The sequence below is a fragment of the Ahaetulla prasina genome, chromosome 18, assembly GCF_028640845.1.
Source record: "Ahaetulla prasina isolate Xishuangbanna chromosome 18, ASM2864084v1, whole genome shotgun sequence".
NCBI lineage: Eukaryota > Metazoa > Chordata > Lepidosauria > Squamata > Colubridae > Ahaetulla > Ahaetulla prasina.
Window position 1 is genome coordinate 1,654,197 of NC_080556.1, and position 26,446 is coordinate 1,680,642.

Genomic DNA, 26,446 nt, shown 5'->3' on the forward strand with positions numbered 1-26,446 from the left:
TATCCATGAAAATCGAACATTATCTGAGAAAGATAAATTTTAATATACATAATATATGCCACTTGGACATTTCATTTTTTTCTAAACTTGCTGTGTGTTTGCTCTCCACTTTTTTTTCGTGCATGGCTCCGACATTCACGAATTCTGGCTTGTAATAGTGGACTTGGGAACACGGTGGTCTCGATGACCCGGAACAGGAACCTAAAGTGAAATGAGATATTCAAGCAAGCCCCAAATCTATGTCACTAAGCGAAAATGTTTCTCCAGCGAGTTTTGCTCTGTTTTACGACTTTTCTTGCTGACGTTATTAAGTGGACCGTCACGTGGGTTACGTTAGTAACAGGGTTCTCTGTTGGATTAAATTTAACACTGATTCGCTTAACAAGAAAAGTTGTAACTCACTTAAAAAAAAATTCTCACTTAGCAGCGTTAAGTTCTGGGCTCAATTGTGGTCATAAGTCAAGGATCAGGGAGGATTTGAGATTTGCTAGAGGGAGGATTATATAACAGGGCGTTTTGCGCACTCCTTACCCAACTCAGAAGTAACTGAATGCAAGAATTCCATTTTTTTCCATTTTCCCCAAAAGTAAGTAAATTCTTACTGGATGAGAGCTAGCGTGGGAAAAAGCAAGATGGATAGGTGGCGAATTTAGGTAGGTTAAAATTAATAAAATACCTTGGAAGCAAAGCCAGGGTAATTGCGATCGTGAAGTCCAGATAAAACATCGGATTCGTCAGTTGCTTTTGGATAATCCAGTATGGATTTGCTGGTGGGTTACAGAGGACACAAAAAGCTCCCAAAAGCCCAAGAACGAAGAAATATAGAAAGATGCTCCCAGCGAAAACAGAGAAATGTATAATCGTCTGAAACAAATAAAAACAAACAAACAGAACGGTACAAATTTTCATTCGATCAGATCCGCTTCCGTTTTACAGATTAACAGAGTTGGAAGGGACCTTGTAGGTCATCCAGTCCAACCCCCACCCACCCACCAAGCAGGAGACCCTACACCATTTCTGGAAGGGTCCATGCAGGGAAGGATTGGTTGGGATTAATCTCATCTGATTAAGCATTCAGAGAGAACAATCATTTTCCCAAGTTCTCACTTGAACTTCCCGATACGATAACCAGTGGAACGACTTGCCACCAGAAGTTGTGGGTGCTCCGTCATTGGGGTTTTTAAGAAGAGATTGGACAACCATTTCTCTGAAACGGTCTAGGGAGCTCCTGCTTGAGCAGGGGGTTGGACTAGAAGACCTCCAAGGTCCCTTCCAGCTCTATTCATTGATTGAAACGGTCTAGGAGTTCCTGCTTGAGCAGAGGGTTGGACTAGAAGACCTCCAAGGTCCCTTCCAGCTCCATTATGATTGATGTATATTTAAACGTGTAACAACCTTCTGCATCTTCCTCAAGAGTATGAGATTGCAAAATGAACGATTTTCTATTAACTGTGCATCGATAGCAATGTTTTAAGTTTGTTTATTTTCCACCGGGAAATAGGTTTCCTTACCCAACATTGGAGCAAAAATTAGAAAGAAATTAAATATTTTTGAGTGTCTTTTCTGGGGTTTCATAATAAATGTTTTTTTTTAAAGTCCCATAATCAAACGCAGCAGCGACAATTTCTCTTAAGATGTAAATATGACGCAGTCTTATGCCCTTCTCTATCTCTCAGGTACTTGAATTTGTCTTCAAATGAAGGGCAATTAAAATTAAATGCCGTGTTTAAATTTTAACACTTTTGTTACCTAGAAAACACCCTGTTCAATTTAGAAATGGAATTTGCGACATAAAAATAGATAAATGGAAATTTTATTTCCCTATTTTAAGTGTGGAAAAGGAAATTTCAAATGGAAAGGAAATTTTATTTCCCTATTTTAAATGTGATCTAAAAACAAATATTTTATTTGGACGGAGACTTCAGAATACCTCGGTGCCTTGTCGATTTTTACACTTTTTATCGATCGTTGTTAGCTTATCGAAATATAAAATGCAAAGAAAAAATGAAAATAAGGGGAACACGTAAGATGCTCACCACATTTTTACTTTCAATCAGAAGATGCAGTAATATTATAAAAAACATGATAGTGTTCATACGATTTCCAAAAGAATAGATGTCGACATCAGAATCTTGCAAGGTCTACAGAGGAACCATCAAAAATGCATATTTTATCTCTTATATCAAAATGGCATACCGCAAATTGAGATCATAGCATGAAGCAATATTAAACGAGTTGGGTTTTTCGATACAAAAATTCCTAGTGTTGTAATTACAGGTAGGGCTGTAAAGTTTCGTACAAATAAACATGTGAAACGACTGTGCGCTATTTTTAAAAAAAACAAAATTTAAAACAAGCACAGATACCCCTTGACTTACGACTCCCGCCCCCCAATGGAGCCCAAAATTTCTCTCGGTAACTGAGATCCTTGTTAAGTGAGTTTTGCCTCGTTTTATGGCCTTTCTTGACGCAGTTGTTCAATTGGTCGTTAAGTGAATCTGGTGAATCCCCATTGTCAGACGGTCGCAAAAGGGGATTGTGTGACACCCCCCACCCCCACCCCCAGGACACTGCAACCATCATAAATATGAGTCTTTTGCCAAGTGTTTGCATTTGGATCGTGTGATCCACAGGGGATGCTGCTACGGTCGTAAGTATGAAAAACGGCCATAAGTCACTTTCAATGCCGGTCACTGTACGAAGGACTACCTGTAGCCGATTTTATAATACTTACAAAGTAACAGATAAAAAAGCAAACCAGACTTTGGTAAAATGCATCCACCAAGTTCATTGCAAAGGCTATTCCCAAGTAGGGCTGAAAAACAAAATAAAATAAACAGGCTGGTTATATTTGCTGATTTGAAATATTAACCTTTACGTAAGTTTGCATGTCTAAACTTGAGCTCAAATCTCCCACTGAAACTGGATTGAAATCCAAACCAAACCTGTCAGAACCAGATGGATTTCACCCCTAATTCTGTGTCTATTTTATATTCTACAGTACTCTATTCTATTCTCTATTCTCTATTCTCTATTCTCTATTCTCTATTCTCTATTCTCTATTCTCTTTTCTATTCTCTATTCTATTCTATTCTATTCTATTCTATTCTATTCTATTCTCTATTCTCTATTCTCTATATTCTCTATTCTATTCTCTATTCTATTCTATTCTATTCTATTCTCTATTCTATTCTATTCTATTCTCTATTCTTTATTCTCTATTCTCTATTCTCTATTCTATTCTATTCTATTCTCTATTCTTTATTCTCTATTCTCTGTTCTATTCTATTCTATTCTCTATTCTATTCTCTATTCTATTCTATTCTATTCTCTACTCTTTATTCTCTATTCTCTATTCTATTCTCTATTCTCTATTCTCTATTCTATTCTATTCTCTATTCTATTCTATTCTATTCTCCTCTTCTCTCTTCTCTTCTCTTCTCTTCTATATTCTCTTCTATATTCTAAAGTATTCTCTATTCCATTCTATTCTATTCTATTCTATTCTGGCAATGTAGAATCAGTATTAGACAGACTGACCCATTCTTCTAAGGGCTGATGAATCGTAATAGCTGTCCAACAAATTTGGACATGTTTCTGTTAAAGTTTTCCTTAAATAATATAAACAAGAAAAATCAGGAAAGCAGGCCAGGAGGCAACCGGGCTAGACTTATAATACGTCTAGCAGCTCATGGGGGGAAAATATACATCTCTCCTAGACCCATCTCCATCCGTTCATTAGAAGCCTACCAAAGAACATTTTACGGCTCCAACTTTTTCAAAAAGTTAAGAAAGGAACAAAGTTATAAAAACGATGGTTCAAGGAGCAAGGAATTGTGGGAACCGAGAACCGATAAATCGATGCAATTTTTTGAGCCGAGCTCCCACCACCACCAAAAAAAAAAAAATACCTCGTTTTTCTGACTCGCTTTGTAAAGTTCTGGATGCCTCATGAGAGTTTCTGCAGAAACGTCTTTATCTAAAACCCCGTATATGACGGGTGGCACCGAAGTGAAGAGAAGGTTGAAGAAAATCAGGCTCCAATAATCGATCATGGGAGTTCCTGAAAACCCACAAAAGAATTGATACCAGAACAGGAGATTGACGTATGCCTGCAATGATTGGAAAAAAAAGGGACAATGCATTGTACGAACTATATGCATGCTCGGAAGAAATTTAATATATAACTGTCTGGTTTGATTCTGCAACCCAACAAGACAGACACAGACTTCAGAGGATCGTTAGAACTGCGGAAAAAACAATGGCTACCAACCTGCCTTCCATTGAGGACCTGTATACTGCACCAGTCAAAAAGAGGGCTGTGAAAATATCTACAGACCCCTCGCATCCTGGACATAAAGTATTTCAACTCCTACCCTCAAAACGACGCTATAGAGCACTGCACACCAGAACAACTAGACACAAGAACAGTTTTTTCCCAAACACCATCACTCTGCTAAATAAATAATTCCCTCAATACAGTCAAACCATGTACTAAATCTGCACTACTATTAATCTTCTCATCGTTCCCATCACCCATCTCCTCCCACTTATGACTGTATGTACATCAGGACAAATTCCTTGTGCGTCCAATCACACTTGGCCAATAAAAAATTCTATTCTATTCTATTCTATTCTATTCTATTCTATTCTATTCTATTCTATTCGACTTTATAGAAATACAGACAGAATACAAATCTTCTATATTTATTGTTCTCAACTGCTCGACTTCCTTCCAAGCTCTGGAAATAGCATTGAGGGCAAAAGTGGGATTAATGTTTGTTAATCTTTGGAGGCTTAATCAACCTTAATATTAAGTGTGAAAACAGCAAATGTGAGTTTTCGTAATCAGACTCTCTCCATTTTTGGTAGCACCCTCAAAGGTAGGATTCGTATTATAATCAAGTCCTCGCCTAATCAAGAGAGACACAAAAACTAGCAATAGACTTATAGACCAGTGTTTTTTACAGCCCTCTCTAAGCGGTTTACGGAGTCAGCCTATTGCCCCGAATGATCTGGGGGTCCTCATTTTACCAACCTCGGAAGGACAGAAGGCTGAGTCAACCTTGAGCTGGTCAGGATCGAACTCCTAGCATTCGGCAAAGTCAGTCTGCAATATTGCATTCTACCCACTGTGCCACCATGGATGGATAGATAGATAGATAGATAGATAGATAGATAGATAGATAGATAGATAGATAGATAGATAGATACAGTGGTGGGATTCAGCCAGTTCACACCACTTTGGGAGAACCGGTTGTTAACTTTCTGAGCAGTTTGGCAAACTGGTTGTTGGAAGAAATCATTAGGACAGAGAACTGGTTGTTAAATTACTTGAATCCCACCACTGGATAGATAGATAGATAGATAGATAGATAGATAGATAGATAGATAGATAGATAGACAGAGAGATATGAGAAAGGGAGGGAGGGAGGGAGGGAGGGAGGAAGATACATGATGGATAGATGATAGAGATAGATAGATAGATAGATAGATAGATAGATAGATAGATAGATAGATAGATAGATAGATAGAAAGATAGAGGAGAAAGAGGAGAAAGAAAGAGAAAGAAAGAAAGAAAGAAAGAAAGAAAGAAAGAAAGAGAGAGAGAGAGAGAGAGAGAAAGAAAGAAAGAAAGAAAAAGATAAATGATGGATGGATGGATGGGAGAGAGAAAGAGAGAGAGATAGAGATAGATATTATTATGAATTACATTTCTTAGCGCTTAATAAGCCTCTGTCATCTGAACCCGCTAACCCCTTTTTCCCCTTTTCAAGACCTTCCCGCCCTCTTAAATTCGGGATGCCCCGCCGAGAGCCAACCTACCAAATTCTTGTAAAAAAAGTAGAGGATCATGTTAGCCAGGCGGGTGTAACACCAGTGCCCGTGAACAAACAGCAGCTTCCGGAGGTGACGGAATTGGGAAATGGCGAAGTCGCTGGCTAAGACGGCCTGCAAAGACGACGACGGGTTAGTTAGTTTACTTTATTGTCACTGCACCTCGTGCAACGGAATTAAATCGATTGCTGGATCAAATCAAACCCAACTGCTGAAATCGGAGGTTAGCAGGATCTTCCCACCTCCAGAGAACTCAGCGGCATAAGTCCCAATCCTGTTTAGACTTGCGGCCACCACTTATGACCATAATTTATGTCGCTAGGTGAGGTATACGTTAAGGGATACAGTCATTAAGTGACTCCGACTTTGCTGGTCAGAAGGTCGCAAAAGGGGGATCGCATGACACACCCACCCACCCGCGGGATGCTAACCGTTGTAAGTATGAACCAGTGGCCAAGAATCTGAAGTTGTATCACATGATCCGGGGGGGGATGCTACAAAATTGATTCGTAAGTGTGAAAAACGGACCTAAAAGTTGCATTTTTCAGTGCCATGATAACTTCGAATGGTCACTGAATGATCTGTTTTAAGTAGAGGACTAGATGTATTAATGAATTAAGATATGGGCGGCTTGGCTCTCGCCGGGGGGTGGTGGGAGGTCATCGATGTGCCCCTACCTGCATGCCTTCTTGTCCAGAAATGCCGACTCCAATGTTTGCCACTTGAATCATGCTCACATCGTTGGCCCCGTCACCTTCAAAGCAGAAAAACGCAACCAGGGTGTTGCAGAAACCTACAGCGTTTTTTTTTTAAATTATATTTTTTATTTTTTGTTTTTTTTACAAACATATCAAATCAATGCCCTGGTGGCTCAGGCTGTAAGATAGCCTGTTATTAAAACACAGTAGCCTGCAATTACTGCAGGTTCAAGCCCCACCAGGCCCAAGGTTGACTCAGCCTTCCATCCTTTATAAGGTAGGTAAAATGAGGACCCAGATTGTTGGGGGGGGGCCAATAAGTTGACTTTGTAAATATACAAATAGAATGAGACTATTGCCTTACACACTGTAAGCCGCCCTGAGTCTTCGGAGAAGGGCGGGATATAAATGTAAATTTTTTTTAAAAAAATGCATGAACAGGGTGGCTCTTGAGTGTCATACATTCTAATACAAATAAAACTAGTAAAATTAATCATAGTTATTACATTCAGTCGACATAAATTTCTAATAATGATACACAGTTATAGTAAATTGCAATCTGCCGTTGTTCAATTATTCCATGTTTTCTCTTATTGCTACTTTATTTTATTATATAAAAGAGTCTACACTAACATTCGCCCTTCTCTTTTTTCTACCACTTATTCTGACTTTCAGCCACGCCACCTTTTACTGAAAACTACCTAACTTCTAATCATGTCATCTACCTAAAAAAAAGAAAGAAAGAAAGAAAGAGAAAGAGAGAGAGGGAGGGAGAGAGATAGTTAAAGTATTTTTAAATTTAAATATTTAAAGTATTTTTAAAGATATTTAAAGTATTTCAATACTTTATTGGCCAAGTGTGAGTGGATACACAAGGAATTTGTCTTTGGTGCATACAGTAATTTCTCAGTGTCCATAAAAAATACATTCCTCAAGAATCATAAGAGACAACGCTTAGTGATAGTCATAGGATACTAAAACACCAATCAAAATCTTACTAGGAAACTAAATCCGGGACTAGCCTAAGTATAATTTTAATTGTAATTTTAAATGGGTTTTATGTCGGTCTTTGACCGTTTTAGTTGATCTGGCCATTAAATATTTGGTTTTAATTCGCTTTTAAAATTGTTATTTGTATTTGTAGTTTTAATACGGCTGTGAACCGCCCTGAGTCCTTCGGGAGAAGGGCGGTATATAAATGTAAATTTTTTTAAAAATGCATGAACAGGGTGGCTCTTGAGTGTCATACATTCTAATACAAATAAAACTAGTAAAATTAATCATAGTTATTACATTCAGTCGACATAAATTTCTAATAATGATACACAGTTATAGTAAATTGCAATCTGCCGTTGTTCAATTATTCCATGTTTTCTTATTGCTACTTTATTTTATTATATAAAAGAGTCTACACTAACATTCGCCTTCTCTTTTTCTACCACTTATTCTGACTTTCAGCCATACCTTTACTGAAAACTACCTAACTTCTAATCATGTCATCTACCTAAAAAAGAAAGAAAGAAGAGAAGAGAGGGAGGGAGAGAGATAGTTAAAGTATTTTTAAATTTAAATATTTAAAGTATTTTTAAAGATATTTAAAGTATTTCAATACTTTATTGGCCAAGTGTGAGTGGATACACAAGGAATTTGTCTTTGGTGCATACAGTAATTTCTCAGTGTCCATAAAAAATACATTCCTCAAGAATCATAAGAGACAACGCTTAGTGATAGTCATAGGATACTAAAACACCAATCAAAATCTTACTAGGAAACTAAATCCGGGACTAGCCTAAGTATAATTTTAATTGTAATTTTAAATGGGTTTTATGTCGGTCTTTGACCGTTTTAGTTGATCTGGCCATTAAATATTTGGTTTTAATTCGCTTTTAAAATTGTTATTTGTATTTGTAGTTTTAATACGGCTGTGAACCGCCCTGAGTCCTTCGGGAGAAGGGCGGTATAGAAATTAAATTATAAATAAATAAAATAAATAAATAAAACAATATAATCATGACGATACAAGCAACAAGGTTATAGTCATGAGTAGAAGGAGACAGGTAATAGGAAGGATGAGAAGAAGAATAGTAATACAGTCTGAGTAAATAGTTTTCACAGTGCTGAGTAGGCCACCCCCACCATGGCCACCCCACTCCTGTGTTCGAGGTCTCCTAGATATGGCACATTCACACAAACACACACACACACACACACACACACACACACCCCTCCCTGAAACGAGATGCAACTCACCGACAGCCAAGGTCATCACTTGGAGCTCGTTCTGGGCTTGTTTCACCATTTTGCTTTTCTGCAGCGGTGTGGCTCGGCAACAGATGACCGCTCGGACTTTCCTTGCAAGTTGCATGAAAGTGTTTCGGACTTTTTTGTGCAAAGCGAATTCCAAAGTGGGGCCGTTTATGATTAAGGCAAAATTTCTGGCGGAAGTCACTGTTCCCGGGAGGTTGCCGGGCTTTGGGGTACGAGTTTTCATCTCGATCTCTTCCAAAATGCTTTTCACCTTCTGCGCACAGGTCTCCTGGTTGGGAAATGAAAGCGGCCGGGAGAATAGTTTTACCTCGGTTCAGTTACCTTCTAAAGGGTAATTTCAATTACAGCTGGCTTGGATTTTTAAAATCAGCCTGGCCTGAGGATTAGGGCCTGACGTGGATGACATAAAATTGCACGAGGTCTTTAAGTGAGGAACAGGGTTGGGAAGGGAAGTCGGGTTTCCCATTGGCTTGGCTTGGCAGAAGATGGATTGGCAGAAGAGGGGCTCACAGGACCCTCAGGAGACGTTACAACCGTCGTGTTGCGAAGCATCCAAGTTTTGATCACATGACTAACAAGGGTGCTCCAATGGTTTTAAATGTGAAAGAAGAGAAGAGAAGAGAAGAGAAGAGAAGAGAAGAGAAGAGAAGAGAAGAGAAGAGGAAGAGAACAACAACAACAACAAGAAGAGAATGAGTAGAGGAGAAGAGGAGAAGAGAATAAGAAGAGTAGAGTAGAAGAATAGAATAGAATAGAATAATAGAAGAGGAGAAGAGAAGAGAATAAGAGTAGAATAAAGTAGAGTAGAATAAAAGAAGAGAAGGGGGAGAGAACAAGAAAAGAAGAGAATAAGGAATAGAATAGAATAAATAGGATAGGATAGGATAGGATAGGATAGGATAGGATAGGATAGGATAGGATAGGATAGGATAGGATAGGATAGGATAGGATAAGACAAGAGGAAGAGAAGAGAATATGAAGAAGAGAAGAGAATAAGAGAAGAGAATAAGAGAAGAGAATAGAATAGAATAGAATAGAATAGAATAGAATAGAATAGAATAGAATAAGAGAAGAGAAGAGGAAGAGAACGAGAAGAGAATAAGCAGAGTAGAGTAGAGTAGAATAGAATAAGAAAAGAGAAGAGAAGAGTAGAGTAGGATAGAGGATAGCACAGAACATAACAGAATAGAAAATGGAATCACTTAACAACCGGCTTACTAACTTATTAACTGTGTTGATTCACTTAACCACTGTGGCAAGAAAAGTCGTAACACAAGGCAAAACTCGCTTCCTCAATGTTTTCTTAGCCACATCAAGTTTGAGCTCAGAGTTGTGGCCATATCCCCTGTATCTGGAAGACCAGATCCTCCATCCTTGAAATCCCTCAAAGGTATGACATTTTGGCAGGGGGGGGGGGAGAAGTCCTTTTATGGAGAAACCGCAAGAGCTGCCAACGCACCAAATCTTCGCTGTCGAGGGAGAAAAGTCTGTCTGATGCATCCAGTAATTTGCAGGAATAGGCAATATTGATGGCCGTCTCTTTTTTATCGCCTGTGAGCATCCAAACGTTAATTCCCGCTTTCCGGAGAGCCTCTATGGTTTCTGGAACCCCTTCTTGCAATCGGTCCTCGATTCCAGTGGCCCCTATTTAAAACAACAACAATCAGGTTCATTATTTCCAATTAATCTTTTTTTAAAAAGAAGAAAAAAAGAAAGAAATGCAAATAAACATTAAAAAGAACGCAGCAGGCCAGAACAAATGAATGTAAAGATTGCAGATGGCAGCATCTGGAAACCTACGGTAGTCCTCGACTTATAACCACGACACCCACCCCCCCACCGCCGCCGTGGTGCAGGAGGCCAGGTAGGCCACGCCCACCATGGCCACGCCCGCCCAGTAACCAGGCAGAGAACTAGTTGCTAAAATCTTTGAATCCCACCCTTGCTGGGCACAATGAGAATATTATCTGCTGAACAAAACTCTGCACTGGCAACAGGAAGAGCATCCGGCCAGTAAACACTCTTGCTAGCTCCATTCAGTTGCCCAGACTCCATCCCGCAGGGGATTATGGGATCGTTAAAAGACGGTGATGATACTGATGAGAATTGGGGTGTATTTTTAACAGGTTAGCATTGGTTTTCTTTCCAACTCACCTAGCAGGGTTAATTTATTCTCGAGCCTCTCCGCTGACTCCAGCAGGAGCTGTTCTCTGTTTTCTATGCTGCTTTCAGCTAAGTATTGTCCTTTCAGCCACTCTTCATATTCCTTGTCGCTCAGCACCTGAATGCCCCCCCACCCCAAAAAAAATACACATCCCTTACAATGATAGTAACGGCAATGCTTAAACGGCAAGGGGTTTCTCGGGTCTGTGACAATTCGGGAGAGAAGAGTTTAGCCTAACATCAAAAGAATCGGCGGGATAGAATCATTAAAGAAAGGACGGAATGGAATGAAATGTGGACGAGAAAAACTAAAACAGTTTTTAAATTTATTCGAAGTAAATATTGAATTGTTGGATTGTTCCGCAGTGAGTTGTCCTGCAGCGAGTTGGGGAGGAGGAGGAGGAGGAGAAGAAGAAGAAAAAAAAGAAGAAGAAGAAGAGGAGGAGGAGGAGGAGGAGGAGGAGGAGGAGGAGGAGGAGGAGGAGGAGGAGGAGGAGGAGGAGGAGGAGAAGAAGAAGAAGAAGAAGAAAAAGAAGAAGAGGAGGAGGAGGAGGAGGAGGAGGAGGAGGAGGAGGAGAAGGAGAAGGAGAAGAAGAAGAAGAAGAAGAAGAAGAAGAAGAAGAAGAAGAAGAAGAAGAAGAAGAAGAAGAAGAAGAAGAAGAAGAAGAATTATTCAATCGATTTAAGGAATCATAATCCAATTTTAAGGATGAGTTGTCCATTAGGTGGTCGGGGTGGGCAACTATGGCCCATCATTTTGCAACCTGTGGACTTCAACTCCCAGAATTCCCGACCCAGCATGGATTGAACATCCATTCAATATTATATGGTACAAGACGGCTGCTTAGCATTTTTCTTTCCATGGGAAGAAACTATCCATTATTTTCAGCTTGAAAATTTGAGTATCGAACCACACTCAAAAAACAAAACAAAACACAGGGATGTCCGATTATGCCCAGTTTAGCTTCAGGAAAAAGTATTAAGTCCAGTTTTCATTCTCATAAAAAAACATTTTATATAAAAAGGGCGGGTTTTGTGAATTTTTTAAGCTTAACCATTTGGGGACATCATTACCTTCATAGAGATGCAAAGGGTACGAAGCCCTTGCCTGGCATAATCATTTAAATGCCTCTGGGTTCGATCTTCGACTGTCTTTTTTGGTGGCACTGTTTTATCTTTGCCTGAATTAAAAGGAAAAACCGGTCCAGAGAATATATAAATATAGAAGAAAAAATATATTAATTAATTATGTTTACTTCCTGAGGCTTATAGTGTAATGTCAGCCCATTTTCGATTTAGCAAAATTCCAACAATCCGATGAAAACAACAATCAGTGCAAAACTACAAGCAGCCCTCGACGTACGACAGTTCATTTAGTGACCGCTTAAAGATACGACGGCATTGAAGAAAAGTGACCGTTTTTCTCACTTACAACCGTTGCGGCGTCCGATCAACATTCAGACGTTGGGCAAACTGACTCGTATTTATGACGGTCCCAATGTCACGCGATCCCCTTCGACGACCTTCTGAGGAGCAAAATCGACGGGGAAGCCAGAATCGGTTAACTAACAACCGTGTGACTGGCTGAACGATTGCGGAAAGCAAAATCGTAAAATGAGGAACAACTGCCTGAACCGACGTCTCACCGAACGGCAGAAATGTGTTCTTGTTGTTCGTACCGTTGGCTGTATGTAGCGGCGGGCTTCACATTTTGCACCCGACCTTCAACGCGTGTGCTTTGCTCACGCGCACGCCTTCTGCGCATGCGCCTGGCCTCAAAACCCTTCCTAAATAGGACGGCATAAAGCCAGGGCGGGTGGACTGGTGGGCGAGCCCATCTACGATTTCTGCTACCGGTTCGCCCGAACCGGTACGAACCAGCTGAATGAATACCACTTCTGGCTGTATGGTTTTTTTCCCCACTGTTTTGTATTTTATTCCCATTGATAAAACACAATAAATAAATATTATAAATATAAACCCGGAAATTTTGAGGTCCATTGTGGTCGCCAAACCAAGGACCGCCTCTAAAATCAGAACCAAACGGCGGGATCCTTACCTGTTAATCCCACATCCAGCAAATTCATAATGGTGGTGTCGGCTCCTTTGGTGTACACCACGACCTGGTTGAACAAGGGGTGTTTCACAACCACCGACATGCGTTTCCGGGTGGAGTCGAAAGGTAAGATGTGCAGAAGCTGAAACGTTAACGTTCCCAAAGGCGCAAAGTCGATCTGCACCTGCTCGGGACTTCTAGTTTTCAAGGTGCATTGGTACGCCCTGGCCGCGTGAACCAAGGCCGCTTCGTCGGGACTTTCCGCTTCGTAACATATCTCGGACAGGGGGTTGTTTAACGACTCGTACGACAATCTGTGTGGCCGGTTCTCGGGTAACCTTAAAATATCTGGCAATTGGGGGCTGGGGGAGGCGGTTGGCGTTTCCAGACTGTCGGAGAGCTGCGCTGGAGTAGACGGGAATTTCACGTGAACAGACAGCCTTCTGGATTTCTCGGGTTTCTCTTTACGTCCCGCGGAGGAATCTGGGCTTTGAGTGCTCATTTTGCGACTTGACAACCTTTGGAATATATTTTTAAATTCTCCCAGATTTAAAGCGGGCATTTTGACCATAGAAGACCACCGTCTCTGTAGTGGAAAGAACGTTCTATAAGTACAGGTAGATCTTGACTGACCAAGGCTTCGCTTTGGGACCGTTAGAAGTTAGAACGGCACTATGATACTATGAAATCTCCTCGGATGCTGATTTATTGAGGGAGGGGGTGGGAAAGTATATAGATCAGCGTTTTGCAGACTTGACAGCATTAAGATGCGTGGACCGTGGACCACCAACTGCCAGAGTTGCTCAGCCGGACGTTTGAAAAACACAGATACAAAACTCACCGTGATTATAAAAATTTTATAAAAAATTATAAAAGGGTTTTTGTGTCCTGCTGAGATAGATAGATAGATGATTGATAGATAGATAGATAGATAGATAGATAGATAGATAGATAGATAGATAGATAGATAGAGATAAATAGATGATAGATGATAGATAGATAGATAGATAGATAGATAGATAGATAGATAGATAGATAGATAGATAGATGATAGATAGATAGATAGATAGATAGATAGATAGATAGATAGATAGATAGATGATAGATGATAGATGGATGGATGGATAGATAGATAGATAGATAGATAGATAGATAGATAGATAGATGATAGATGGATGGATGGATAGATAGATAGATAGATAGATAGATAGATAGATAGATGATAGATGGATGGATGGATAGATAGATAGATAGATAGATAGATAGATAGATGATAGATGGATGGATGGATGGATGGATAGATAGATAGATAGATAGATAGATAGATAGATAGATAGATAGACAGACAGACAGACAGACAGACAGACTGACTGACTGATGGATGATGGATGATGGATGGAACATCTGGAATTTCTCTGTTCTCTATACTCACCTTAAGTCGTGGTTGATCAGGTTCAGACACGACCACCGTGTTGCAAATTGCCAGGGCAATGAAGAATTCCGTGATATACATTAATTCCGGGATTGGCTTCTGTTTGTCTGGGTTTGAATATCCTTTGGATGAGATCCGGTTAACTTTCCTCACCAGTCGCATATCGGGCACAACACCCGTTTCCTGCGGGTAATATTAAAAGAATAAACGACGGGAATGAGGTTGGGTGTTTTTTTCCCCCATTTCAGCAGCCTGGCGGTTTATTATTTTTTAAAAGTGTTTTAAAAGAGACTGCTGCGGCTGAAAGCCTACATTTCCAAAGTTATGGAAAACTGCCTTTTAAGTCGCCTTCAGATTAAAGACTACAACTTCTGGTGGCAAGCGGTTCCACTGGTTAATTGTCCTCACTGTTAAGAAGTTTCTTCTTAATTCCAGGTTGCTTCTCTCCTTGATGAGTTTCCATCCGTTGCTTCTTGTCCTGCCTTCAGGGGCTTTGGAGAATAGGTGGACCCCCTCCTCTTCTTTGGGGCACCCCCTCAAATTGTTGGAAGACTGCTATCACGTCCCCCTTAGATCTTCTTTTCATTAAAGTGTTGGTGTTAGTTGCGAAGTCATGTCCGACCCATCGCAATCCCATGGACAACGTTCCTCCAGGCCTTCCTGTCCTCTACCTCTACCTCTACTAAACCTCTACTTTACTTCATTATAGTAGACATCCCCAATTCCTTCAAGTCCTTCGGGAGAAGGGTGGTATAAAAATCGAATAAAATAAATAAATAAATAAACTGTTCTTTATATGTTTTAGCCTCCGGTACCCTAATCATTTTTGTTGCTCTTCTCTCCACTCTTAACCCTATCGTGAGAGAATGGCAGATGGATAAAATTAGGACAAACATATAAATACTCACTCTTGCGGTCATCAGTAGCAGGTCAAAACTGCTTTGGAAGATTAGGAAAATAACTGCTATTTGTTGTATAATATATGTAATATAGAGAGAAGCAACCTGGAATTAAGGAGAAACTTCCTGACATTGAGGACAATTCACCAGTGGAACAGCTTCCACCAGAAGTTGTGGGTGTTTCATCACTGGAGGACTTTAAGAAGAGTCTCTAGACAGTCACTTATCTGAAATAGTGGACTAGAAGACCTCCATGGTCCCTTCCAGCTCTATTCTATTCTATTCTATTCTTTTCTATTCTTTTCTATTCTTTTCTATTCTTTTCTATTCTATTCTATCCAATCCTATTTTATATTTTATTATTTTCTATTTTCTATTCTATTCTATATTCTATATTCCATTTTATATTTTATATTCTATTCTATTTTACATTTTACATATTTTACATTCTACATTCTACATTCTACTCTACTCTATTCTGCTCTATTCTATTCTATTTTGTATTTTATTCTATTCTGTCTTCTGTTCTATCCTACATTCCATTCCATTCCATTCCATTCCATTCCATTCTATTCTATTCTATTCTATTCTCTGTTCTATTCTATTTTCTATTTTCTGCTCTATTCTATTCTACATCTTTTCTGCACTCTGTTCTATTCTATTCTTCATTTATTCTATTCTATTCTTCATTTATTCTACTCTATTCTACTCTACTCTACTCTATTCTATTCTATTTTGTATTTTATCCTGTTCTGTTTTCTATCCTATCCTACGTTCTATTCTATTTATTCTTCTATTCTATTTTCTATTCTATTATTTTGTTTTCTATTCTATTCCGATTTTATTCTGTTCTATTCTATTCTTCATTTATTCTACTCTATTCTACTCTACTCTATCCTATTCTATTTTGTATTTTATCCTGTTCTGTTTTCTATCCTATCCTACAGTCTATTCTATTCTATTTATTCTTCTATTCTATTTTCTATTCTATTATTTTCTTTTCTATTCTGTTTTCTATTCTATTCCGATTTTATTCTGTTCTATTCTATTCTTCATTTATTCTACTCTACTCTACTCTACTCTACTCTACTCTACTCTACTCTACTCTACTCTACTCTACTCTACTCTATATATAACCAGAAGTCTTTGGATCTGTACGGAGGAAATATGTTGGCAATTGCTAGATCCTTCAGCAAGGTGGATGGTTTCGGGAATACTCACGAGAGGGCTACTGAAAGCCAGTTGTCTCCAGCCAACACAGCCGATGCTGCTGGAAGTGTGGAAAATGCGGGAGTTAAAAAATTCGCTGGATTTGCGACTGAAGAACCTTGCCCTGGCCGCATGCCTCAGCGAAGAATGCGACGAGAGGTAGCCTGCCTCGTCTTCCTCTTCGTCGTAATCTTGATACGTTTCTAGTCTCTTGGCTAGACGTCGAGGGGACACAACCCAAAGAAAAACAGCTTCGTTAGGGAGAGTCCTCGACTTACGACCACAATCGAGCCTCAGATCTCTGTTGCTAAGCGAGACATCAGTTCCGTGAATTCCCGATCTCATTTTAGCGACCGTTCTCGCTGCGGTTGTTAAGTGAAACACTGCAGTTGTTAAGTTAGTGACGCGGTTGTTAAGTGAATGACGCTTGCCGCGTTGACTTTGCTTCTCCGAAGGTCGCAAAAAGAGGATCGCGTGACCCCGGGATGCTTCAACTGTCATAAGTACATGCCAGTTTCCAAGCCTCCGGGAATCCTGCAAGTGTGAAAAATGGTCCCTTTTTTCTTTTCAGTGCGGTTGTAACTTCGAACGGTCACTAAATGAACCGTCATATGTCGAGGACTACCTATATTTTTACCGAAAGGAACCGGTTATGGATCTGCCTGAGTCTTACCATTTTCCTCATGGCCATATTCCAATCCTCCGATGCTGCATCTCCGAAACACCATTTTATTCTCGGTTAGCGTACCCGTTTTATCCGAGAAAATATATTCAATCTGTCCCAGATCTTCTGCGATATTCAGGGATCCACACTGGATCTTTCGGTCGGACACTTCGTCGTATAAATCGATATCGTTTCTGATTAAAAAGATGTGCCCCAGTTTGACGAATTCAATGGAGACGTAAAGAGAAATCGGGATTAAGACCTGCGAGGCGAAAAAAAAATGAAGAATAAAGGCAGATTTGTAAGGTAAAAAACAGATTAAATATGGCTTCCTCACACGACCAGATCTTCCTCTCCATCAGAGGCAGTCCTCGACCTACAACCTTTTCATTTAGTGACCATTTGGAGTCATGGTCACACTTTCACATTTACGACTGTCACAGCATCCCCGTGGTCAAAATTCAGACGCTCGGCCACTGACTCGTAGTTATGACGGTCGCAGCATCCCGGCCCGGGTCATGAGATCAACTTTGGCAACTTACCGACAAAGGAAAATCAAGATTCCCTTAAGAACCGTGTAACAAACCCACAGGGTTTCACTTAATGACGGGGGCAAAGAACGATTGTAAAACGGGGATCAAAATTCACTGAGTGCTAAATAATCTAAATAATAGATATAGAAGAATATAGAAAAGTAAAGCTATTAGCATTAGGTAATCTAATGTAAATAAAGAAAATGGGATAAGAAAGAAAATAAAATAACAAATGAGAAATGGGGGGGAAAGGTATAAAAGCGTTGTTTAAAAATAGGAGATATTTATATGTTGTGTGTTTGTCAGATTGTGTATCACAATAAAATAATAATTAAAAAAATTCACTGAATGCATTTTGCTTAGCCACAGAAATTTGGGGCTCAATGGCAGTCGCAAGTCGAGAACTAGCCTGTACGAGAAAAACATTCCACATTTTTTCAATCCTATTCAAAAGGCTTGAGGATCACAGGGGCGTAAGTCAAAAAAACTTAGAAGGAACAAGCTGTAAAATTACCTGCAATAAAATTATCATTGTCCAAAACATTAGAAAACCTCCCAGTTCTGCAGGTAATTCTTTCCCGCTTGTGTAGAGAGGGGGTGTCGGATTGGCACTTAGCCAACGTCGGTGCCCTTCCGGTGAAGAAAAGAAATAAAAGTTTTGAAGAATTAAATATCAAAAACAAACACGATTTATTGTCCTTTAAAACGATATTTTTTTAAAGAAATAAACGTGATTTATTGAACTTTAACGATATCGTTTTAAAGAAATAAACATTACAGTAGTGGCCAAAATTGTGGAAACCTTTTGGGAAAAGTGTAATTTTCTAAAACATTTTTTTTTGAGTAGTACCATAAAATTATATATCAATGGAAAGACAATTTAATGAAGAATGTAATGCAATATCTTTTATGAAGGATTTGCTGTTAGAATAGCAGTTACAGTATAGAGAAGAAAAGTGAAAACACGTAGAAAAAACGAGATGTACAAAAAAGATCACAATAAAAAAACGAGATATACAAAAATGATCCCCATGTCAGTTAATACTTAACTGGGTAACCTTTAGCATGAATTACGGCCTTGCAACATCTTCCCATGGAGTGAACTAAGTCTTTTAATTCTGCAGCTGTTATAATATGAAACCAAGATTGAAGGATGGCTTCTATTAACTGGGTTTTATTGCTGGGTCGTTTCTGACTAACAAGTTTCTTTAGTTGGCGCCATAGATTTTTCCATTGGGTGAAGGTCTGGGCTATTCCCAGGCCATTCCAGCAGTGGAATAGAATTATCTTGAAACTCCCAAAAAAAAAAAAAGTGGTGTTATTAGCCAACAAACCTCAAAAATACAACTTTTCCCAAAAGGTATCCACAATTTTGGCCACGACTGTATTCGTTGTTCTTTAAAATGATAATGTGTTTAAAGAAAGAAATGTGATTTATTGTTCATTATTTTTTAATAGATCAGTTAGTCTTGTTCTTTAACTTACCGATCGCCCCTATGAAGCACATCATTATGAGTAGCAACACACACCAAAGGATGTCCCTGTTCATTCTCTTCTCTAGTTTACTTCGCTTGTACCGCGCTCCCATCGTGTTTAACATGGCTTTTGTTTCATGACCTTGCAACACACACACAAACACACAAAGAAACCCACATTGGGTGTTTCAATGCAAAGCAAAACTTTAACTCATTAAGTAGAGGGAAGCTTATAATACTGTTTCCCCGAAAATAAGACCCAACCGGAAAATAAATCCTAGCATGATTTTTCAAAATGCTCGTAATATAAGCCCTACTTCAAAAATAAGCCCCAGTTAAGATTGTCAGCCAGATGGATTCATTTAGTACCGTATTTTCCCCAGAAATAAGACCTAACCAGAAAATAAGCCCGGGTCTTATATTAATTTTTGCTTTAAAAGACACATTGTCTTTTAAAGCAAAAATTAATATAAAACCCGGTCTTATTTTCAGGAAAACACGGTACTTATTCAATAGCAATAGCCCTTAGACTTATATACCACTTCCTAGCGCTTTATAGCCCTCTCTGAGCGGTTTAGACTAAGCATTTTGTCCCCAATAATCTGGGTCCTCGTTTTATCGACCTCAGAAGGACGGAAGGCTGAGTCAACCGTAAGACAGTCAGGATTGAACTCCTGGCCGTAGGCAGAGTTTGCTTGCAATATTGCATTTTAACCACTGCGCCATCAGGACAGTTATGTGATGCTTACATCATATTAAAAAAAACAAAACCCAATTAACTATTTTTTTAAAGCTTCCCCCCACCCTTACTTACCCAATTCAAGAGAAAAGGCAGGCAGATTGAGTTGCTCACCGATGAGATGGATTGCAAGCAGGCAGATTCAGTTGCTAGTGGATGCAATTGGCTGCAGCCGCCGAAGTAAGACGGGAATAGCGAGCGAGACCGAAAGAAGTAGGAAACTGCCGAGTAGGCAAATGGGGACCGGGCGATTGGGTGGGCATGGGCAGGGAGAGGGGGCCAGGGATTTTGGCTACCGGTTCTCCAAACTACCTGCTCCCATCGCTATCGGATCGCCCGATCCGGCCCGATCCGGGAGCATTTCACCTCCGCCCCTAACCCATCCAAGTTAGATCATTGTTGAGTGCAATTATAGCTCCGGGATTAAAAAAACTATTTCCCAACTGACCAATGAACGGCTAGATATTTTCCTGCACGATCGAGCTATGGCACCCACCTGCATACACCACAATGCCAACCACAGCTTCCGTGTTCCTGATAACGCACCCTCGCATCAGCAGGTTGTCCTTGTTTAAGCCCACTCGCTCCTGGTCCACGTTCTCACTGCAACACATGGAAATCCGAACGAGTAATTCTGACTGGTGCGGTAGTCCTGCTTTAAAAACAAGAGAGCAGTGCACCCCGCGCTTATGTTTCTCAACATGATAAAAGAACTACTTACATGAAGCCCCGGAATGAATTAAGGTCGTTGTTAGGAGTCTCGCATTCTATTCTGCATATAATTTCTTCTGGATTGATTTCATAGGCCTTCAAAAGAAGAAGAATATATATGTATGTATGTAGGTAGATAGATAGGTAGGTAGGTAGGTAGGTAGGTAGACAGACAGAAATGTGCATAAATGAGATAGATAGATAGATAGATAGATAGATAGATAGATAGATAGATAGATAGATAGATAGATAGATAGATAGATAGATAGATAGATAGATAGAGATGGATGGATGGATGGATGGATGGATGGATGGATGGATGGATGGATAGAGATAGATAGATAGATAGATAGATAGATAGATAGATAGATAGATAGATAGATAGATAGATAGATAGATAGATAGATAGATAGATAGATAGGATATATGGATGGATGCATGGATGTAACAACTTGCATCCAGATAGATAGATAGATAGATAGATAGAGATGGATGGATGGATGGATGGATAGATAGAGATAGATAGATAGATAGATAGATAGATAGATAGATAGATAGATAGATGATAGATGGATGGATAGATAGATAGATAGATAGATAGATAGATAGATAGATAGATAGATAGATAGGTGATAGATAGGTATGGTCTAGAGCAGTGGTTCCCAACCAGTGTGCCGCGGCACTAAGGGGTGCCGTGAGATCTTTTGAGGGTGCCGGGAACTTTTGAGCTACGGAGATTTTAAATATCTATTTCCTTATAAGGGTGCCGGGAACTTTTGAAAGGCTTTCCAAGGGTGCCTCAAACAAGAAAAGGTTGTGCCTCAAACAAGAAAAGGTTGGGAACCACTGGTCTAGGGTCTTCTGCTTGAGCAAGGGGTTGGACTAGAAGACCTCCAAGATCCCTTCCACTTCTATTCTGATAGATGGATAGATAGATAGATAGATAGATAGATAGATAGATAGATAGATAGATAGATAGATAGATAGGATGGATGGATAGATAGATAGATGATAATGATAGATAGATAGATAGATAGATAGATAGATAGATAGATAGATAGATAGATGATGATAGATAGATAGATAGATAGATAGATAGATAGATAGATAGATAGATAGATAGATAGGATATATGGATGGATGCATGGATGTAACAACTTGCATCCAGATAGATAGATAGATAGATAGATAGATAGATAGATAGATAGATAGATAGATAGATGATAGATGGATGGATAGATAGATAGATAGATAGATAGATAGATAGATAGATAGATAGATAGATAGGTGATAGATAGGTATGGTCTAGAGCAGTGGTTCCCAACCAGTGTGCCGCGGCACTAAGGGGTGCCGTGAGATCTTTTGAGGGTGCCGGGAACTTTTGAGCTACGGAGATTTTAAATATCTATTTCCTTATAAGGGTGCCGGGAACTTTTGAAAGGCTTTCCAAGGGTGCCTCAAACAAGAAAAGGTTGTGCCTCAAACAAGAAAAGGTTGGGAACCACTGGTCTAGAGTTTCCTGCTTGAGCAGGGGGTTGGACTAGAAGACCTCCAAGGTCCCTTCCACTTCTATTCTGATAGATGGATAGATAGATAGATAGATAGATAGATAGATAGATAGATAGATAGATAGATAGATAGATAGATAGATAGATAGATAGATAGATAGATAGATAGATAGATAGATAGATAGATAGATAGATAGATAGATAGATAGATAGATAGATAGATAGATAGATAGATAGATAGATAGATAGATAGATAGATAGATAGATAGATAGATAGATAGAGTTCATAGATAGAGTTTATAGATAAAGGGAGGGAGGGAGAGAGAGAAAGTTTAGATAGATGAGAGATGAGAGAGAGAGAGAGATAGAGGTGTGGCTGTGTGTGTATGTGTGTGTGTGTGTGTGTGTGTGTATGTGTGTGTGTACCGGCGGAAAGTGCAAGAAGCAACGGATGGAAACAACTTGCCACCAGAAGTTGTGGATGGTTCACCACTGGAAGTTTTTAAGAAGAGATTGGACAATTGTCTGAAATTGTATAGAGTTTCCTGCCTGAGCACAGGGTTGGACTAGAAGACCTCCAGGGTCCCTTCCACCTCTATTCTGATTGCTGGATGGATTGATTGAGTGATTGATTGATTGATTGAGCAGGGTGGGTGTTGGATAATAATTTCCTTCACAACTGCGATGCCTTTGAAAGGTCACTAAATGGAACGGTTGTAATTCGAGGACTACGTAAGATGTAAGATCCTCAACCTTAAAGGCCTTAATGGCCATTAACCTTAATGGCTGGGATAGCTCAGGCAGTAGAGAAGCCTGTTATTAGAACACAGAGCCTGCAATTACTGCAGGTTCAAGCCCGGCCCAAGGTTGACTCAGCCTTCCATCCTTTATAAGGTAGGTAAAATGAGGACCCAGATTGTTGGGGGGGCAATAAATTGACTTTGTATATAATATACAAATAGAATGAGACTATTGCCTTATACACTGTAAGCCGCCCTGAGTCTTCGGAGAAGGGCGGGGTATAAATGTAAACAAAAAAAAAACACGATCGGTACCTGTTCGGCGAAGCCCTTCACCACCTGTCTCTGCTTCAGGTTGGTCTCTCCATCCAGGCTCGAGGTCTCGATGTGGCAGATCCCATCCCCGTCGCTAGAATAGATCAGGATCATGTCGGCGGGAATCTCTTCGTTGCACTCCAGTCGGATGAAATCCCCCACGGCCACATTGCTCCAAAACTTATCCACGTAGTCTCTCTCTCTTCTGGAAAACCAGGAGTTAAGTAGATGGAAGACATGAGCATGCCATTTTTATTTTAATTTTAATTTTTGTATTTTATTGATACATTTTTCTTTAGTAAGCATAAAAACTCAACATTCTACATGAACAGCGTGTTGTCCAGTAAAGGTAATTTTGAAAAATAACAGCAGTAGTAATAAGTAGTAATAGGTCACATTCCCAGAACTCAGGACGTTTCCACACAGCCCGTTACCCAGGTCGTTACAACACAGAAGACTAATGGGCGCACAACTAGGACAACACCCACACAGGATGCCACGAAACAACCGACTAATCTGCAAACACCCACTCCACCTACCAATCAAGATGCAACCACACAGCCAACCAACCCGCTTACAGCAACAAAGCCAACACTCCACACCTCCCCACCAGTATTTATAGAGAGACGGCAGCTCCGACCACGCTTTGCTCGCACAAGCACGAAGCCGAAAGCACCAGCCTGAAGATGACGAGTGAGACCTCGTCGAAACGTCGCCAAGATACTCTCAAACTTACACGGGAAAAGACCCGAACACGCCCACTTAGGGCCGTTCTTTCACACTTACGACCGTTGTGGCACCTCCGTAGTCACGTGATGGAAATTCAGAGGCTTGGAAACTGGCATGTACTTATGACTGCTGCTGTGTGCCAATCAGATCCGTGTGACTTAGAGCCTTCGATGGGCATCTGACGTCTTGGAATACATTGTGGAAGGACTTCTACGTACCTACAATACGCTCTGGTGGTGAAGTTGTTTATCTTTTTGTCTAGTTTGTACTTCGTGTAATCCTCCAAGCCATCTTTCACGGCGATAATGGTGAGAACCACGCAGAGGGGAATCATGGTGACTTCTTTTCTAAAGGCTTCCACCGCTGGGACCCAGTTGAGCAGGACGATAAATAAGAAGTACAGATTGGCGACTCTGAAATAGAACAAAATACACCTGCGGTAATCATACGAGACACATACGAGGTGTTCATAGGTGAGCAACCTTAGCTAATCAAAGGAATATCGAAACGACGTTATGCATCCACAAACTGTAGGTGTTTTATCATATGTCGTCTCAACTATCCAGATATTTGTCTCTTTCTGGCTTAAATATTCTGCTTAAAATTATAGTTCTGATACCACCACAATTGTAAAAAAAAGATGTTGAGACTCTAGAATAGAATAGAATAGAATAGAATAGAATAGAATAGAATAGAATAGAATAGAATAGAATAGAATAGAATAGGATAGGATAGGATAGGATAGGATAGGATAGGATAGGATAGGATAGGATAGGATAGGATAGGATAGGATAAGCACTGAACAACTGGCTTAATAATTTATCAACTGCAGAGCAGAGCAGAGTAGTGGAGAAAAGAAGAGAGGAGAGGAGAGGAGAGGAGAGGAGAGGAGAAGAGAAGAGAAGAGAAGAGAAGAGAAGAGAAGAGAAGAGAAGAGAAATTGGAAGATGGAAGATGGAAGATGGAAGATGGGGAATGGAATGGAGTGGAGTGGAGTGGAGTAGTGTAGAGTAGAGTAGAGTAGAGTAGGGTAGAATACAATAGAATACAATAGAATACAGTAAAATAGCAGAATAAAATACATAATAGTATACGATAGGATAAGCACTGAACAACCAGCTTAGTAACTTATCAACTGCAGAGTAGAGTAAAGTAGAGTAGAGTAGAATAGCATAGCGTAGTGTAGTGTAGCGTAGTGTAGAAGAGGAGACGAGAGGAGAGGAGAGAAGAGAAGATGGAAGATGGAAGATGGAAGATAGAAGATGGGAAATGGAATGGAATTGAATGGAGTAAAATTCTTTATTGGCCAAGTGTGATTGGACACACAAGGAATTTGTCTCCGGTGCAGAAGCTCTCAGTGTACATATAAGCAACAAGTGATAAATCACAATCATAATCACAAAATACAATCATCCTAAATCATAAGATACAACCAACCAACCGATAGTTCTAAGATGCTAAAGGAATAGGTAATAGGAAGGATGAGAAGGATAAGAGTAATACAATCCTACTACATGGTTTGACATCCTGGGCCATAGGCGAGTGTTGTGGGAATTAACTGTTTTGCAGAGTGGGGGAATACAATTGTCTTTGTGTGTGTCTAGCACACACAAAAAATGTGTTATGGATTATGGTCCTATAAACTCAAATAAAATAAGGAAACTAACCAATCACCTGTGAAACTGTTCGAAGAGATTCCTAGGTATAAAGGACCAAAACCGGTATTTGGTCGTCCGTATTTTGTTGTTCACGTAAAGGTTGGTGACTTTTTTATACTCGTCTTGAAAATGGGTCGACCAAGGTATAACGACTCGGTGTTTCTTGGATTTTTCAGGGACCACCAGCAGGGTCTCACAACTCGGAGCTGTCGGTTTGATTTTGTTCTGCTTGCCGAAGGCCAATTTTAGCCACCGCTGACAATATCGGGGTGCCCACGCCCGGCCTCCCATCTTCTCAAAAGAAGCCAGCAAATCTGGGAGAGGAGACCTATGAGAATAAATCTAGTTAAATGATTGTTACAAAGGATTGTCTGCCCTGCTGATATCAATGGCGCATTGAACGGTCCACTATAACGGTCTTCTAAATTGCCAAATATTTAAACAAAGACTTGCTGAAGCATCTTAGGGCGAGACTAGAAGACCTCCAAGATCCCGTCCAACTCACTCTGTTATCCTGTAAGAAAGTGTCTCTTGTTTGAGCAGAGGGTTGGACTAGAAGACCTCCAAGGTCCCTTCCACCTCTGTGATTCTGTTATCTTGCACAGGGTAGGGCTTTGCCCACGTCTGATCCCATAGAAAAGACATCACTAACAATAGCTCAAAAAAGTAAAATAGAAGGAGAAGGAGAAGGAGAAGGAGAAGGAGAAGGAGAAGGAGAAGGAGAAGAAGAAGAAGAAGAAGAAGAAGAAGAAGAAGAAGAAGAAGAAGAAGAAGAAGAAGAAGAAGAAGAAGAAGAAGAAGAAGAAGAAGA

At 39.9% G+C, this 26,446-nt stretch overlaps 1 protein-coding gene across 1 annotated transcript; it reads right to left on the minus strand.

Annotated features, from left to right (window-relative positions):
• Positions 1 to 70: 70 nt before the first annotated feature.
• Positions 71 to 25,926, minus strand: ATP10D (ATPase phospholipid transporting 10D (putative)). The gene is made up of 22 exons (XM_058161441.1): positions 25,652 to 25,926; positions 24,196 to 24,390; positions 23,249 to 23,453; positions 20,696 to 20,781; positions 20,471 to 20,577; positions 19,246 to 19,377; positions 18,275 to 18,390; positions 17,237 to 17,489; positions 16,576 to 16,778; positions 14,456 to 14,638; positions 13,027 to 13,609; positions 12,042 to 12,142; positions 10,959 to 11,085; positions 10,264 to 10,448; positions 8,787 to 9,072; positions 6,516 to 6,592; positions 5,827 to 5,952; positions 3,912 to 4,112; positions 2,735 to 2,815; positions 2,037 to 2,141; positions 677 to 864; positions 71 to 201 (listed from the first exon to the last, which is right to left on the minus strand). Exons 1-22 carry the CDS (start codon positions 25,924 to 25,926, stop codon positions 72 to 74), a joined length of 3,945 nt encoding a protein of 1,314 aa, XP_058017424.1. The 3' UTR covers position 71.
• Between the last annotated feature and the right edge of the window lie 520 nt (positions 25,927 to 26,446).